General features: G+C 50.7%; 1 protein-coding gene across 2 annotated transcripts in view; it reads left to right on the forward strand.

Moving 5' to 3' along the window:
• Nucleotides 1-1477: 1477 nt before the first annotated feature.
• Adgra2 (adhesion G protein-coupled receptor A2) overlaps nt 1478-17737 on the forward strand; it is a 38824-nt gene continuing 22564 nt past the window's right edge. For both annotated transcript variants that reach the window (XM_034520966.2, XM_034520968.2), the window contains exons 1-2: nt 1478-2187; nt 15198-15269. In XM_034520966.2, coding sequence (XP_034376857.1) covers nt 1796-2187; nt 15198-15269 — 464 coding nt within the window. In that variant the 5' untranslated portion in view covers nt 1478-1795. The remainder of the gene's footprint in view (nt 2188-15197; nt 15270-17737) is intronic.

The raw sequence follows: 17737 nt of genomic DNA on the forward strand, positions 1-17737 counted from the left end.
GCCCCTTTTCTGAGGAATGCAGCCTCCACGAGGCCAGCCTAAAGCTCCTGCTGGGAGTGTCCATTCCATTCCTCATTTCCTCCGTTTGCAGCCACTATTTATTTATCTTTGGAGGCTCAAGGAAACAGAGCCTGCAACGAGGATTGACCAGGGACTCTAGTGAGGGAAAGCGAAGAGGCTGGTGTCTGTGGCCCTCAGGCCAGGGAGAGAGACTACTTCCCTGGAAAGGAGATGGGAGATCTGGCTCACAGGCCACAGTGGTAGAAAATGCATTGAGCAACCCAGTAGGACCAAGGTGGGGTCACTCTGTTGGCACAGAAGGGTCATGAGCAGGAGTTCTGCCCCAGTCCTGAAGCTGGCTGGGTACCTAGCTAGCTACAAGGGTTCTATTGAGTGAAGAAAAAAAAAAAAAAGTCATCGTTTCTGGGGAAACTGGGATGGCAGCATCCTGGGTCCTCTGACCCCAGCCTTCTCTCTTCAGTCGGCACTGCAGCGCCTCTATCACCCATAGGCGCTGGTTGTTGGTCACTGTTACTGTTGCTTTTTTAAGGCAGTTTGACTCTCCTCCCCAGCGGTCGAAGGTCAGATCCTACCTAGGACTGGCCCTTCTTCCTCTTTCTCATGCTAGTTTATATTCCTCTACAACACGACAAGCAAGGCCCAATAGACTACACACCCCTAGGTGTTATGTACAGTGTCAAGCCAAACAGCCAATAAAAGGCATCGGCTGGGCCCTGAAACCTACACTGGGATAACCTGGCTGGTGGTACAGTCTGCCCACACCCTGTTATAGTTCCCTGGGCCTTCTCTTATTTTGCCATTATTCATTTACTGCCTCCCCAAACACACACACACACACACACACACACACACACACACACACACACACACACACACAGGTTAACAGGAGGATAGCTTTGGCAGTGTCTGCCTTAACCTTTGACCTCTCCTTGGCCTAATGACATGCACCTCCTGCTGGGCAAGGTCGTTGCTCACGGGGTAAGGTCTATGGCCTCCTTGTCTCAGTCTTGTGCCCTCCTGCTGTGACTTCAATCCAAGTCTGAGGGGTGGGAACAGGACTGTGAGAGTCAACTTTAGATCAGCGCATCGCTGTTAGGGGCCAAAGAGAAACCTTAGATCTTGAGCAAAGATCAACCCCTAACAGGGAGCACCAGACAACCTAGGCCAAACTCAAACTTCAACAAAAGTCCTAGGATGTGTAGGCTGGATGAGAGAGAGAGAAAGTTTTGTGGAAAGTGATGGTTGCCTTAGAAGTCTGAGCTGGGTGGTGGAGAGAGAAAGTCCTGGCCAGTAGAAAGAGTCAACACTGGAGAGCAGTCTTGGTTCAGGGTAGGTGACGGGTTATAGGAGTGGGTGGCTGTTCAAACCGCCTTCTAGGCTTGCACTTGAAGGAGGGCAGCCGCCTGGCAGGGTATCAGGCGGCGCTAGGGCCTCGCAGAGTGACGAGGTGGTGATGGAGGCGGGCGGGGGCTGGCGGCGGGAGCGGCGCGGCGCCTAGCTGCCCCCATCCATGGCACGGAGCTGCGGCAGAGGCGGCGGCAGCAGCAGGAGCCCGGCACGATCCGCTAGATCTCAGCGGCGCGCAGAGCGAGCCGGCCACGCGCAGGGGCCAGGCTTCCGTCGGCTCGGAGCGCTGCGCTGAGATTCCGGCCGCGGCGATCGGGGGGCCACCAGCGCGGCGCTGTCAGCGGCGCCCGCGTCCCGCCCGGCCCCGGTGCTCGCAAGCCATGCCCCCGGGGCGCAGCAGCGGGGACCCCGAGGCTTGCCTCCGCCCATGGCCCCCCGCCCCGCCCTCGGGCGCCCGGGGCTCCCGCTGAGCACTCCTCCCGCACGCCCGGGTCCCTCTGGCCGGCGAGCCGTCCGGCCCCTGCGCTGTAGGTCCCCGCGGGGCGATGGGTTGATGGGCGCGGGGGGACGCAGGATGCCGGTGCCGCCCGCGCGTTTGCTGCTGCTGCCGCTGCTGCCTTGTCTTCTGCTCCTGGCTCCTGGAACTCGGGGTGCTCCTGGCTGCCCGGTCCCTATTCGCGGTTGCAAGTGCTCTGGGGAGCGGCCCAAGGGACTAAGTGGCAGCGCCCACAACCCGGCTCGAAGGAGGGTGGTGTGTGGCGGTGGGGATCTCCCCGAACCTCCAGATCCCGGCCTTCTGCCAAATGGCACCATCACCCTGTGAGTACCCTAGTCTGTGCCGAGTCAGGTCAACTAGTGGGACCTAAACGGGAGGGGTTGGGGGGAGGGAGGGGAGACGATCTTGCCACTTGAGAGCCTGGGGAAAATCTGAGTCAAGGCGTCAGCCGGGAAACTTGAAATAGAAGGATCGGAGTTTCGAGAGCCCCGGTTTGCCTCCAGAACAAGAGGCATCGCGGAAGCCCGCTCACCTGCACAGGTGAAGTGCGAATGGACGCTGGAGGGACCACTCCGTGTTCCTTGTCCTAGGTGGGCTAGTATTGCAGCCTTACGGGGCCCTGAGCTGGGTGGGAGTGGGAAGGCTAATCGGCGTCAGGGACCCATTAGGTGGCTGTGGTCCTCACTACCGTTCAGGCTTCCGAGCCTGAATGACCCGGAGCTTGCTGGTTTCAGCTGGCTAGCCTGGTTCCTCTAATTGGGATAACTCAGTCTGCTGTGCCCCGCCCCGGGCCTACGAAGCTCTGCTCCCAGTCCGGCTTCCTAGGGCAGGGGGAGCCTGAGCCCCGCTTAGCTTGTCCTTGGAATGCAGGCGCTTCTGGTCTGAATGAAACACCCGGTGTCCCAACTCCTCTTGGGCTCTCTCCTACTGCGCATATTTGGGAAGTAAGCTTCGGTTGAGCCCCAGGTCCCGGCCTATTCCTTGCCCACCCCCGCCCCCCAGGCCTCCCATGGAAATGGTTTGGCTGTTTATCGATTAACTTAATTAATCAAAGATTTGGTAGAAAACCCTGGCTGAAAGGAGGCACGTGCCTCCCGGCCTCCTTTTCAACTCGGGCCTGATTAAGCCCTTGCTTTACTGTGCGAGTGCCTGTGCTCTTTAACCCGAGTCTCAAGTTCCTGCAACCGCACACGGAGAGCCTCCCGCACCCCAGAGGTTTCCTGTGCTGACCATGTGCTCCAAGCTCCACGCACAACGTGGAGTTAAAGGTCGTGCCCTAGCGGCGGCTCCTTGCTTTCCTGTTCGGGATGTAGCCTAAAAGCCTCTTCCCCTTCCACTGTCATCCTGACCCTGGAAGCAACCTTTTCTCCAATCACCCCTCGCCCAGAGCTGGGGCTGGTTTCATCTCTTTCGATTGTGCCCAGAACAATACAGTAAGTTCTGTGGTGGGTTCAGAGGCAGCTGGCTTCCTGACAGGACACGACTGGTCAGCTTGTGATGTTGGCCGGCTGGCCTGCATTTTCTCCAGCTGGGATGTGTGCCTCGCCGTGCAGACTGTATTTCTCCTCTCTCCCACCTCGGCTTGCAGCCTTAGTGGCTGCTAAGTCTGTTCACAGTAGGTCTGAGTGTAGTGATATTTAAGGGTCCTGGAAAACTTGAGCATTCCCCAGCCTACTTAGTTCTGGAGGAGAAAAAAAATGCTTTGCTGTGAGAAATAGCTGGCCAATGTTTGTGACACACAGCTGCACAGTGATAGCTCGCTCTCGGCTGGGGGTGGAGGTGATTTGTGTGTGGGTACATGCTTCAGAGGTTCAGCGAACTCACATACGTGGGAGCTGTCTCTTGTGTGTCTATTGGTAGGGATCAGGGCATCCTAACATGGTCAAGGCAGAAGGAAGGGAGGGGAAAAAAATAGAAAAGTGGTTTTGCAGGACATCTTAGAATGATTTGGCAACTGATATTTTCCAGCCATGGCTAATTCCCATTGACGCCACTCGAAAGGTAGCGCGAGGGACCAGCTCTTGGTGAGAATATATCATGGGAGAGTAGCAGCAGACTTGACTTCCCTTCCTGCTCCAGCCTTCAGATCTTACCTAAGGAAAGGCTCCTCTCTCCTCTGGGCCATTCACCTAGCTGGCTTACAGTACCTTCCAAAGAGACTGGTCCCCAGCCTGGCAGGACCCTGGAAAGGACAGGACAAGGAAGCCCACTCATCCACCAGCCTGGAGTGTAATGGAATCTGAATCTCCCTCCAGATGTTTTTCTCAGTTTTCCACATTTATGATCCTGATGGGTTGCCCCCACCCACCCCAGCCCAGCCCAGCAGTCTCTGAAGGGAAAAAAAAAAAAAAAAAAAAAAATCAAACCAGGATCTCAGTGGAAGGTAGGAAGGAGACTCAGCCCAATCACCTCAGCCCAATCACACTGTTATCTTGGGATAACGGTGGGGCTGGAAAGGGGCTGCTGTTTCCAAGGAAGAGCATGGAAACCCTCTTACTTTTTAAAATCTTATTTATTGTTATTTTATATGTTTTGGGTTTTGCCTACATGTATGTCAGCGTGAAGATGTCAGATGCTGGAGTTGTTAGCTGCCAAGTGATTGATGAGAACTGAACTCAGGACCTCTGGAAGAGCAGTCAGTGCTCTTAACCTGCTGAGCCATCTCTCCAGAAGTGGAAGCCCCCTTATTAGTGAGGAGTTTTTGCTAGGTGTGGGGGCTAGTGCTTTTAATCCTGAGAAGACAGTGAGTTCCAAGCCATCCTGGGCGACATAGGGAAACCCTGTCTCAAACAAAACAAGACGTTAGTCTTTTTCCCACACAGATTTGCCCTTCCATTTTTTTTAAAAAGAAGCTTGTCACCAGGTTGAGCAGCAGGACTTGAGCCAGCTGTTTTTGCCTTGTGGCTGTGTCCTTCCTAGACATGTGCTGCATTCCCACTGAGGACCTTCTTTCCCCCTCCAGAATGGGTCCCCAGCTTCCAGTCACAGGAACCCTCCAGATAGAGGCCAGGCAGACACTTAGGGGTAGAACTCAATGTGCCAGATAAGGTCCCTGTCTGCTAGGGGGCCCTCCCTTTGAGCAGTCCTGTTTACCTCATTGAAAAATCCTTCCTCCAGCCCGTTATCTCAAGTCTGCCTTCTGTTTTTGTACACTGCAGGTCCCCTCTCCCCCACCCTTTGCTTTGCTTCCCCCATGGTGGACTTTTCGTTTGCAGTTTTCCAGGAAAGCAGAGCTCTTGGCTTCCTTCCTGATCCATTTCTCACCCCACCCCCAGCTTCACAGACCAGTCTGCAGGGCAGCTGTGGGTACAAATGCCCAGATCGAGGGCCTTTATGGGCCTTCTCTCTGAGCTTGATGGTCCTAGGGTAGGTGGCCTATGCTGGGGAGGATTTTGTTCTCAGTGGGAACCTCCCCCAAACTGGGCAGTGGCTAAAGGCCGGCTTTTTTGGTCCTTAGCTCTGAGAGTTAGAGGGGGTGGTGGGAGGAGGCTTGAGGATAAGGGATTCCAGGAAGGGCTGATAATAGATAAGTACAGAAGGAAATCTCCCCAGGAGGACCCCAGAGGACACAAGCCAGTGCCATAAATTCCTAGTTCATCTGCACTGAAAAGGGTCTTAGAGATCAGCGAGCCCAGGCCCACAAGTTAAGGCTTTGTAGCTGAGGATGGAGAAGTCAGAGAGATTGCTAGGTGGGATCGGTGTGGAATTAGCTCATAGGATCTCAATGTTTCTACAAGATGAGGATCTTGCTGTTCGGAGTCCAGTGGACACAAATGCTTCTTTAAAAATCCCCCACCCCTCCCCAGCAGGACCAAAGTCCTTTTGACCCGGGAACATTTCAGGCTGAGGGAAGAGGTGCAGACATGGGGTAAATCACTCCTCATTCCTTCAGAATAGGCAACCTGCTCAGCCTAAACAGATGTTCCTGTACAGAGCAGAAGGGGCTGTCTGCACAGATGTGCCCAGTACTAGCTGGGTGCTCATGTTGGGAGTTTGATGATCCTGGGTTGGGAGAGTCAGGGTCCTTATTGGACCCTGTGCAATGCTCCTGCCTCTTGTGCAAAGATCTCCCTTGGGACTCTCAGCTCTGGCCTGGGACTCAGTGCAACCACCACCGGGATCTAGTTAGGAGAGTGTGGGGCAAAGTGTGCCAACCAGCAAGCACACCGCCTGAGGGCAGTGGAAAGATGCTGGCTATAGGGGCGGGCCCAGCCTGCCTCCCCACCCCCTTCTTTTCTACCCTCTTTCCCCCATATGGTTCTCATAAGGTCTGGGCTCCGAGACAGCGGCCAGAGGAAGTGGCTGTGTACAGAGAGCTTTTGTGAGCAGGGGAGGGGGAGGGAGAGAGCAGACAGAAAGAAGGAAAGAAAGGAGAGAAGAGGCCAGAGATGAGGAGATGAGGGAGGGCTGAGTCTCTTAACACACTCCCAAGCCCTTCAGGGTGAAGGTCTCACCTCATGAACTCCTGGACCCCTTGTCTATACCAAGTGAAGGCCCAGGAGAATCCCAGGGCCTCCCTGACTCCTCCCACCTACCTTCTTGAGAGGCTGTAGGTGGTGAGCTCAAGTACCAGAGACATTGACTGTCCATGCTTGGTGGTCTTAAGAACCCCTATCCTTCAGACTCCTGGAGGGAGATATTAGGGTGCAATGCATAGTCCTGTTTCAGGAGAGCCCTGTGAGAAGAGCAGAACCACCAGGAATGGATTGCTGGCCCATTATTTACTGTGCTGAAGAGACTGGGACCCATTAGACTGGGTCCCAAAGATATACACTTCAACCCTAATTGGTACCAGGACCTGGCTTGGGAAGTCACTAGGATGGGGTAATTTGCCAGGATTAAGCGAGATATGTGTATGGACCCTCTGAGCCCTAAGGCCCTTTCTATGGGCTCCTGTGGTGAAGGGCATGACAACCTAGTCCTTGGTCATGAGCCTGAGAATCTCTCCCCAACGTACAGGCAAACCAGTGTAGTATGACTCTAATGTAGGTTGACTTATATTTTGTGGTCTTATTTATAAACTGAGAGACTGTTTCTATATTTATCCCACATGTGGGTCATAGGGATGAGACCCTCTTCTGCTTCTAAGTTGATCCAGGTCTTTCCACTCAGTTTATAACCTCTGTCTGCTTCTTCACTGAAGCCCAGAAAGGGTAGGACAACTCCCCATTGTCACACAGCCTGGCCAGAAGCAGTAACTCTCCCATCACCCCTAAGGGAGAGGCTGTACAGAGAGGAGAGGGGAGAAACACGAAGGGAAATTGCCCGGGCAGAGGAACTAGAAGGAAAATCCGGTGACCATCAGGAAGGGCCGCCAAGAGGGGCTGTTTATTTTCTTTCCCCCAGCCTGGCTGCTGTGTTCTATTTAGGGCTCAGACACTGACAGGACGGAGTTGCCTCCTCCCCTTCCTCCCTCCTCTGAGGGGCCCCCATCCTTCCCAAACTCCAGAACATTCCTTTGCTTTCAGGACTGGACCACAGAGAGGGAGGGCAATGGGGTTGGGGGGGGCGAGAGCAGAGAAACTGGAGGGAGCTGACACTGAGGCCCCACTCCCCTAGCCCCCACCTTTCCTCAGGGAAGACATGATGGGGGCACAATGGGGTATGCAAGATGGATGGGGCCAGGTGAGGGCAGGCTATGAGGTGACCTGAGGAGGGAGTTGTAGCCTGAGCAGAGGAGCCAGACATCTCCCAGCTGGAAAGGAAAGGAGAGGGGATGGGCACCCCTCTCACCCTAGCCCCTACCACTACCAGGGCTCCTGTCTTGCTGGTATTGTGTGGAGAGAACCAAACCTGTGCTTTAGGTGGAGGGGACATTAGCCCCAGAGTGGGAAAGTCTGATAAAGCCTAGGGTCTCCTGTGCAGAATTCCACCCCTCCCTGGCATACAAGCTTTCTTCTAACAAACTGGTTCTTCTCTGACTCCCTGTTGCCTCTGCAGGTGACCTCAGAGGAATCAGAACTAGGAACTGCCATGCTTCCCAAGCCCTTGGAGGCTTTCTGATCCCTCAGGGTAGTGTAGTTCAGAAGCACAGAGTGGAGTACTACATTTTGAATGAATGAAAGGGGCTAATGAAATTAGCCTTCCCTTTCTGCACTTGAGTTAGGTCTCAGAGACAGAAAGGGTTAATGGACAGAAGGAAAAACAATTTTTAAAAAGATGTTTTATTTTGTTTTGTTTCGAAGACAAGGTCTCACTCACTGTGTAGCGCTGGCTGCTGCTATAGCCCTGGCTAGCCTAAACTGGCTGTGTAGACTAAGCTGGTCCTGGCTTGACACAGCTGGCTCTACATCGAACTCCATGCCCTCTGGGCATCCCATCCTGGGAGTTCTGCTCGCCCTCATTCACTCAGCCAGTGTCTACTCATTTAATGTCCTGAAGCAGGTGAGAGACGTGTTGCTTGTCCCAAGGAGACTAAGGACCTTGAGCTGTACAATGATGGATAGATCCAGATTGACACTAGGGAGGGAAGATTAAAGGACTAACTTACATATAAGTGTGAAGGATTGATCAGTCGGTGTGGGTTTGTTCCTCTGAGACAAGGAAGACTAAGAACAGCCTAGAATGCCCAGTGAGTCTCAGAAACCATGAAAAGGTAATAGCAAATGAATCCTTTGGGATTTACTTACTTATTTATATATTTATTGACTTACTTACTTACTGGGTACCAAACCCAAGACCTTTTACATCCCAGCTCCGTTCACATTTTGAAAGAGAACTTTTCTTCCTCTGTGAGCTTAGAGACAGACCACTGATAGGATTTTATATCATGGCAGTAGTCAGTAGTCCCTTCCTCCCTGCCCCCGCTTTTTCTCCCCTGTAGAATGTTTCTCCCTCTACCATGTGTCTTTAAGAGCTGAGTGTTTGATAGGTTTGGGGAATGAACGGATGAAAGTCTAGGTGTCTATGTTCCTTGCACTCCAGCAAGGGTGCTGGGAACGCAAAATCCCCACCAAGTCTCCTCCTGCACTTTCCACAGACACCTCTAGTACTTTCTTATAGGTTTCTGCTTATAGGTTTGGTTCTAAAGCTCAAAATTACTCCTTTCTTATATAAACCCAAATACCTTGGTCTTGACCCATGGCTGTTTCTGGCTTGCTCTGCGTCCAGGTTGATCTTAAAGGCAGTCAGTGTCTGGATAGGGCTGGCTCTGTAGTACTGGAGAAAGTACATCCACCTGGCTCTTCTATTGCCTGAAGTCAGCCAGGATTGCCTGGACAGGCTTCCAGCCAAGCAAACCAGTGGTAAGCATGATCCAAACTGGGCAGGGCACCTTGCATGTCCTAGACACCAAGGGTAAACTCAAAGGAAAGGAAGCCACCGAGGGGGTAGACATTAGCCTGTATCCTTAACTAAATGTCATACATATCGCTCATTGATAAAGCATGATATTTGGTAGTCATGCAAATGAAGCATTTGTCAATGCTTCCAGTTTGTAGCATCTATTTACTTATGCTGGGGATCAGACATGGGACCTTGCATGGGATCAGGCAAGTGAGTTATCACCAAGTTCCAAACCCAGCATAGCATTTATATCCTAGAGGTGATGATTGTATTTTAGGTTTCAGGCCCTGGAGATACTCAGAGGCCCCGAGCTCTGTTCTACAGAACAATCTGGGAGCTCAGGTTTCCCCTGGATGGTTCAGCATAGCTTATCAGCAAACAGACAACATCCCTCCTGCTCAATACTCAGCCCTCTATTACCACACACCAGCAGTGGGCATTGGTGCCAGGGCCTTCCCAGACTCTACAAAGCCGGTAAGAGTCTAAATCCCTGGTGCTCTGGGCCCTAGAGAATGTGGGTCCTGACCATCCAGTGTCTCTGTTGGATCAGAGGAGGGAGGCTTACACACACACACACACACACACACACACACACACACACACACACTGACTCTCTTGGGCATGTGAGGCCCTTTCAGTGCTGGCACACGGTTCCATAGAGCAGGTCCCACGAGCCCTATGGGGTCACTTCTGATGTGGGAGTGGTATCTGGTGAGTTCCTGTGGCTACCCAGAGGCCACAAGAGCTCTTAGAGATGCCAGCCACTCACTCCATTGGTGGTTACAATCTTCACTTTCCTCCCTAAAATAGGGCCCCAACCCTGAGAGGATTCTGGAATGACTTTGGTGTACCCAGTATTTGGCCTGATTTCAAAGTCTAGAGTAGAGAAGAGGGGACCCCAGGGACTAACCCTCCTTCCCATAGAAAGTTTGATCTGAGGAAAGAGGGGGTGGGGGTTGGAGCAGAAGCTAAAGATGTCTTTCCAGGTCTCTGTGGGGCCTGTAGGGTTAGTGCGGTTGGAAGGGACTCGCCAAGTTGGCTCCCTGTGAGGCAGTAGCATGAGAGAGAAGTATGGCCTGCGGATGGATCTGACTGGGGAGTTTAAGGAAAGCCCTAACTGGAACTGTATATGGAATAGCTGGATGGGGCTGTGGGGGGACATAGCTCCCTCCTCCATCCAGGCTGCTGCCCAAGCTTTTCTGAGACAGTCAACAATGGTGGGAATGTTTTTCTTCCCATTGGATGGAGCTGTGTGTGTACGTGAGTATCTGTGCTCATTCCCCCTCCCCCCCCCCCCCCCACACACTATCAAATCTGCAACTTGAGAGTATGATCTACTCAAGACCCTGGTTTTCTTCCCCTGCATCGGTAAAAACAAATTCCTAGATCCGCACACTTGAAAACAAAAAACAACAACAGCAACCCACAAACACTCTCTGGATGATGCAAGTTTAAAGTAAAAATTCCTTGGCTCTCTTGGGGAAATTAAAGCAAAAGATCCAGTTCCGGGTATTGAGGGAGTCAGGCCATATAGCCAGCCATCTGCTGGAGTCTGTCAAAAGTGGTACTTCTGCCTGAAGGGGTGGAGCCCGTTGGAAAAGGATAAAGAACTGTTTGCCTCATGGCTGCATCTGGTGTGTGTGTGTGTGTGTGTGTGTATGTGTGTGTGTGTGTAGATCAGAGTCATGGTCTCTACATGTAGAAAACATATGAGCTTTGAGACTTTAGGGGCTGGCATTTGTGCTGGTCAGGCGAGAGAATCGTGGGTTGCAGCTGTCCCCCGCTGCAGCTCTGCCTTCTCCCAGCACAGAGGCATATAGAGGAGGAGCCCAGCTACATACAGGAGGCCTCTACAGAATAGGGTGGGATGTCGTCTGAAGCTGGTCAGGCCAAGAGATGTGTTGTTTGGGTTCTGAGTTTCATGCTGGACTGCCTCACAGGCTGGTTCCCATCTTTTGTGATGCTCTTAATTCCTATAGTGTTAGGTGTGCACATGAGAGTGTGGCTGGTCTGAACCAGGATGTGCTGGGAGGAGTACAGTACACTCCAGATTCCAAAGATCTGTTACACAGAGAGAAATAAAACATCTAATTAATAATGCCGTGAATAGATTACACGTTGAAATGAAAAGACGTTGGGTATTTTGGGTTTGGTCAGATTTTTATTAAAATTAGTTCTAAGCTTTGAAAAAGAGACTGATAGAAAATTTAAAGTTACACATTGTGGTTCACATTGTATGTATGTATGAGCCAGCTCTAAGTTAAAAGTTTGGGATATATGAAAGAGGTTAGGACTGATGGTTGAAGGGCCTGGAAATGTGGGAAGCACCCCCCCCCCCCATCACTTATGAGCCCATCTGAACAGTGGTTTATTACCTCAGATCTCAGGTTCTCATTTTGGAAATTTGGGAGTATGACATTCCTTTTTTTTAGAACTCTGATTTCAATTCGGTGATATTTCAAACATTTTTATATATAAAATACTTAATTAATTATGTATTAGAAAGCATTTTCTGCCTGATGTCTCATGCCTGTAATCCTAGCATCTCATAGGAAGAGTCACAGAGATCATGAGTTCCAGGACAGCTTAGATTACAGAGCAAGATCCTGTCTCCAAAGAGAGGAAAAGGCAGAGGCTGGAGGGATGGCTCCGTGAGTAAGAGCATGAACCTTTCTTCCAGAGGACCAGAGTTCAGTTCCTGGCACTCACATCAGGTGTCTCACAGTGACCTGTAACTCCAACTCCAGTAGATCCAGCTCCTCTGGCCTGCACACCCATGCACTCATCCACACAGCAGATACTCATGCACATAATTTAACAATGATAACATTTTAAAAAACAGGGCTGGCAAGATGGCCCAAAAGACAAGGGGACTTACCAATACCCCTGAAGCCTGAATTCTTGTCTCAGCTACAACATGGTAGAAGGGAAAAACTAGCTTCTGCAGGTTGACCTCTGACAGGAGTATTTTGATGTGTTCCTTGCACGTGCATGTGCACACGCATGCACACAAACACACATACCGTATATGTATGTGTATGTGTGTGTATATGTATAAAGCAAGAATAAAAGGGAAGAAGAGGGAGAGAGGAAAAAGGAGGGAAAACAGGAAAAGAGGGAGAGCATTTTGTCAGTACGTTTATTTATGTACGTATGGGCATGCATGGGAGTTCAGAAGCCAATGCACAAGAGTCACCGTCTTCTACCACTGTGTTTATCCTGGGGATCAAACTCAGGTCATCGGGTTGGCAGCAAATGCTCAAACCACTGAACTGTCTTGCTGGCCCCTAGTATAAGATTAAGAAAAAAAATGTTTGTAAGGATTTACTTATTTACTTACTTAGTTATTATGAAATAATCTTACTAGGTAGCTCTGGATGGCTTGGAACTCATAGAGATTCACCTGCCTCTGTCTCCCAAGTGCTGGGATTAATGTTGTACACCACCACATCTGGCCCAAAGATTTACCTTTTAAAAAAAATTGTGCCTTTGTTTCTAAAGATTAAAAAATATATTTTAAGGTTGTGTGTTTGTTTACATGTGTATATATGTACTGTGTGCATGCCTGCTGCCCACAGAGGCCAGAAGAAGGCATTGGATCCCCTTGGAACTGGAATTTATTTTGAGAGAGCGTCACACTATGTATCCCCTCAGTTGCCTGAAACTCACTATATAGACTGGAGTGGCCTCGAACTCAGCGAGACCTGCCTTTCTCTGCCTCTGTCTCTGGTGTCCTGTGATTGAAGGCAAGCACGCATTACTATCCTGGCTTGTTAGGACGTTTAATGTCTGTTTTTTCTAACTGGAGTTCTCACTCCTCAGACATTCCCCAGAACTTAGACCGGTTTCCCACTCCAGGATAACAACATCCAGCTTCCAAGCCTGAGCACTAACATTCTCTGGGACTTCTGTATTTGTGAATCGGAGCTCTGTCCTGGCCTCCTTAACCATAAAACAAGAAAAGGGGAATTTTTAAAAAAACTCTTAGGTTTTTTTTTTTTTCCTATGTCGGAGCTACCTTTTAGTTTTCATTTTGTTTTTGCTGTGTGTTGGGACTGAACTTAGGATTTGCGCATATGAACTACATGCTCCCTATACTCTGAGCTGTAGGTCAGTTCTGAATCGATGTGCTTCCCCACCCCCACCCCTGAGATGGTTTACTCTGTAGTAGAGGCTGTCCTTCAGTTCTTGACTCCTTCTTCCTCCTGTCTCAGCTTCCTGTGTGCTAGTTACAAGTATGCAGCATACAGCTGATACCTTTACTGTGCTCTTTGAAATATCAAGGTGGAGAATGTGTGTGTGTGTGTGTGTGTGTGTGTGTGTGTGTGTGTGTGTGTGTGATACTGGAAACCTAGTAATTTTCCCTAAGTCATTCTTCTTCTGGAAAACATTACCTTGTCACCCTTGGAAAGATTATTAGACTGTACTGGAAGTTGGAAGTGTTCTACCTGGAGGGAAAAGAAAGAGATGCGGCATCTACCTCTTTCCATTGATCCAGAGACACCTCCCTCTCTTGCCTCTATCTTAGCCAGCATGGGCCCAGTGGTAGAACACTTACCCAGCATTCCAAAGGTCCTGGAGAGTTGGAGCCCAGGGGTCCTTCTTCCATGGGCTATTCGCTCTTAGAGGCTTGAGGTCAGGTCTCTTCGACAGCTCCTCTGCATTTGCTTCCTGGCCCCCTTTCTCTGTATACCGCAGAGCACAGAGGCTGTCTACTCCAGAGACATCTTAAGATTTGTACCTTGGTTGTCCAGTGAGTTTCCCACTCGTAAGAACAGAGCAAAGAGTCCGGGCAGTGGTGGCACAAGCCTTTAATCCCAGTACTTGGGAGGCAGGCAGATTTCTGAGTTCGAAAGCCAGCCTGGTCTACAGAGTGAGTTCCAGGACAGCCAGGGCTACACAGAGAAACCCTGTCTCAAAAACAAAACAAAAACAAACAACAACAACAACAACAACAAAACCAAAAACAAAGAACAGAGCAAAGAAGGAGAAACCCTTTGCTTCAGCCCAGGGCTGCCAGGAGTTTAGGTTGAGAATTCTCATTAAAGCTTCCTGATAAGCAATTAACTGGAGGGTTGAGCCTTCCTGGCTGGTCTGGAACTCCTTCCTCCTAACAAGAAATCTGGGAGAGAAAGGCTGAGTGGGTGGGCAAAGATGAGACTGGGGGCCTCTTTTCTCTAGAATATAAACAATAAATAAACAAAGGTTGGAGCAGAGATTGCAAAGGGGGAGGTCTGGCTTTCTACCAGATCCAGGGCTTCATCGGTCTTTCTACAAGAGACAGTAACAGTACAGCCCCTCTGCACTGGAGATCTTGATCTCCCAGAGTGGTCGCCTTCCCGTAGGGTGCTTGACTCCAAGTCTAGTATTGGAAAGCTCTCTTCCACCAGGGTTTCCTTCTCACACCTCTTTCTCTGTCTGCGTTTTGTTTTGCTTGTTGCTTTTTGTCTTTGAGACTGGATCCCGGGTAGCTCAGGCTAGCCTCAAACTTATGTAGCCGAGGATGACCTTAAGCTTCTGCTCTTTGGCTTCTACCTCCCAAGCACTGGAATTAAAGGAGTGTGCCTCCGTGCAGGACTTTGAGGTTCCTTTTCCATCCCTGACCCGGGTGAGGCCAGTCTGCCCATCACTATGCTCTGGATTTTGGGTTGAGGAAGGACATCTGTAAGGACAGAACTGTTGGGGGTGGGGAGGGATGACTGGCAGGGGCTCCATGGGGTTGACACTGAGGCTCCAAATTGGAAACAAGCCTTCTCAACATCTACTGAGCCCTATGTCAAGTTAGGTCCAGTCTATGGGTCCTTCACTGCTTCATTGGGAGAAATATATGACTTGAGGCTCTCACTATGGTTGGACTGTTTCATCAGCTTCTCCCTATAACCTCCTAGAGTGGCTGGTAGGGTCCCTGCTGCATCACTCTAGGTGGTGGCATTTACATAGTACAGCACAGCCATCTTGGGAGCCTGGGTTCCCCGCTCTGCTCTGTCTGCACTTTGCACTGCCTAGCTTTTAACAGCACCGTGATGTCTGTTTCTTCCTGTCCCTTCAGGCTCTTGAGCAACAACAAGATTACTGGGCTCCGGAATGGATCCTTCTTGGGACTGTCCCTGCTGGAGAAGTTGTAAGTGCTGGTAGTGTTTGGGCGAGGTGAGGTGGGGGTGGGGGTGGGGTGGCATGATAACAAAAGGTGGGACTGTCGCTCTGGGGAGGATGAGAGAGAGAGGGACTGGAAACTGCAGAGCCAGAGCTAGCCTAGGGCTTGAGAAGAGGACAGAGCCGGCTGGTCTGGGAGAGGGAGCAACTGGCTTTTCCATAGGGACTGCCCAGTGATCTAGGCAAAGGAAGGTCTCTTCCCTGTTCTAGGCAGAGGTGGGGCAAAGGGAAGCTCATTAAGGCTCTTTAATGAGCAATTAGCTAAGAGGGCTGAGTGAGCCCTCTAGCCAGCCTCATCCTCCCAGCTGGGTCCTCCCAGCTGGTGGCCCAGCATGAAATGGCTGAGGGTGACTTAAAGTGACTGAGCCACTCTTTCCTCCATCCAGAAAAACAAACCAACAATCAAGGCCTGGAGGGAGCAGAGTCCTGGACTGAGGGTGGTGAGCTCAGTCATTTCTGTGTCTCGCTCCCCTCCCCGCCACACACCCCAATGTAAAGGTGCATTTGGAGAAGTATCCTTACTCTCTCCTGGAGACCCTCAGCCCATACTGATGAATGACCCCTCGGGCTGGTTAGGGGCAGTTTGTGGGACAAGGTTACTGAACAGGTGTTGGGAACCACAGGAGTTAGGGAAGGGAGACCGCAGACGACTGAGGTCTCAGCTGTGTCTGAGGGCTTGGGGAAGGAGAGATGAGACCTGGCTAGGACTCCTGACTCACTTGACTAAACCTGCCAGGTTTGCATCAACCCGCGGCCATGCTTCCAGAACCCAGCCTGTGATATCCCTTTGGGCCCTTCTCCTCCTACGGCCATGTTCCCAACCTTCCTAATGCCGTGGCCCTTCAATACAGTTCTTCATGTTGTGGTGACCCCCAACCATAAAATTACTTTCATTGCTACTTCATAACTGTAATTCTGCCACTGTTATGAATCATAATGTAAATATGATTTCCGATAGTCTTAGGTGATCACTGAAAAGGGATCATTTGACCCACAGGTTGAGAATCACTGCCTTATATGGAAGAATCCTGGTCTCTTTTCTCTTCTGGGACTGATCCTTGCTTTCTTTTCCACCCATACCCACCTCTGTAACCTCTGGTGTCCCTCTCTGAGGCGTTCCTAAGGACCCTTGTCCTCCTTTTGCACCATTTGGTTCCAAAGCCTTGGGGTCAGTGTGATGGGACATACAAGCTGAGAAGGGTGACGCCAGTGTGGTGGAGATCACACTCTCCTCTGTATATGTGACCATAGAGGAGTCTGAGGGCCTCTTTCAGACAAGTTCAAGGGAGCTGTCATCAAGACTAGAGAGGTCAAAAGCAACAGAGATGCAGAGTCTGCTTAACCGTGTTCGACTTTCTTATAAAAGTCCCCTCCCTCCCACCCGCTTCACAGGGGACGTGAAAAGTCTGCCAAATCCACCAAGGTAAAGACGGGGACCACCGGTGTTCTCAGTGGGAGACAAGAGTGGTCAAGTCCACGTGGGTTCATAAAACTCTGATCTGGGGCAGGCTGGGAACAGAAGAGGGCCCTGCGAGGGAGGCGAGGGCGCTGTAGTGTAGGGCTGTATGTCTGTGTTCTGGGTCCTCTGGCTCTGCAGCTCATATCTGTGATAATGACAAAAGGCTAGCTTCAAGCTCAGGTCTGAGGCTCAAAGAAATCCTACCTCTGGGTGGTGCCATTTACACAGATGCATCACAGCGAAGTCAGAGAGGGAGCCTGGGTCCCCACTCTATCTGCAGTCTGCACCTTCCAGCCTTTAATAGCATATTCTGTTTGTATGATTTTTTTTTTTTTTTTTTTGGAGATAGTCTTGTTATTATAGCCCAGGCTGGCCCTGGGCTCTGAAGCCTCCTGTTTCAGCCCACTAAATGCTGGGATTACAGGTGAGGGAACAAGTTCATTCTTCCATATATGATTGAGCATTTGAAAATGGATCTATGTCTTGATTTTTGTTTTCCAAGACAGGGTTTCTCCGTGCAGTTCTGGCTGTCCTGGAACTCGCACTGTAGACCAGGCTGACCTCAAGCTCAGAGACTCTCCTGCCTCTGCCTCCCGAGTGCTGGGATTCAAGGCGTGTGTCCCACCAGGTTTTTTTATGTCTTGATTTTAAGAGGGCAGGAGACCAAACATCTCTTTAGTGGTCTTTTGGGAGAAAGGCAAGCCTGTATGTTTTCCTTCCTAGCACCCGTCTCTGAACACATCCGTGAATCTCAAGCCGTCCTTCTGGCATCTCCCATCTGCCTTGCTTCCTTTGTCTCCTTTTCCTTCAGAGACACAAGAGCTACCTACTCTCCTTCCTACCTGTACAAAGGACCAAATTGGGCTCTTCTTCCCAGCACCACGGACAGGGAACCAGCAGTGAGGGTCCTTCAGAGGAAGTACCTGGATAAAGGTCTTGATTGCCAAGTTGTTGGATATTGGAGGACTGTCCCACAA

The sequence above is a fragment of the Arvicanthis niloticus genome, chromosome 16 (genome assembly GCF_011762505.2).
Source record: "Arvicanthis niloticus isolate mArvNil1 chromosome 16, mArvNil1.pat.X, whole genome shotgun sequence".
Lineage (NCBI taxonomy): Eukaryota > Metazoa > Chordata > Mammalia > Rodentia > Muridae > Arvicanthis > Arvicanthis niloticus.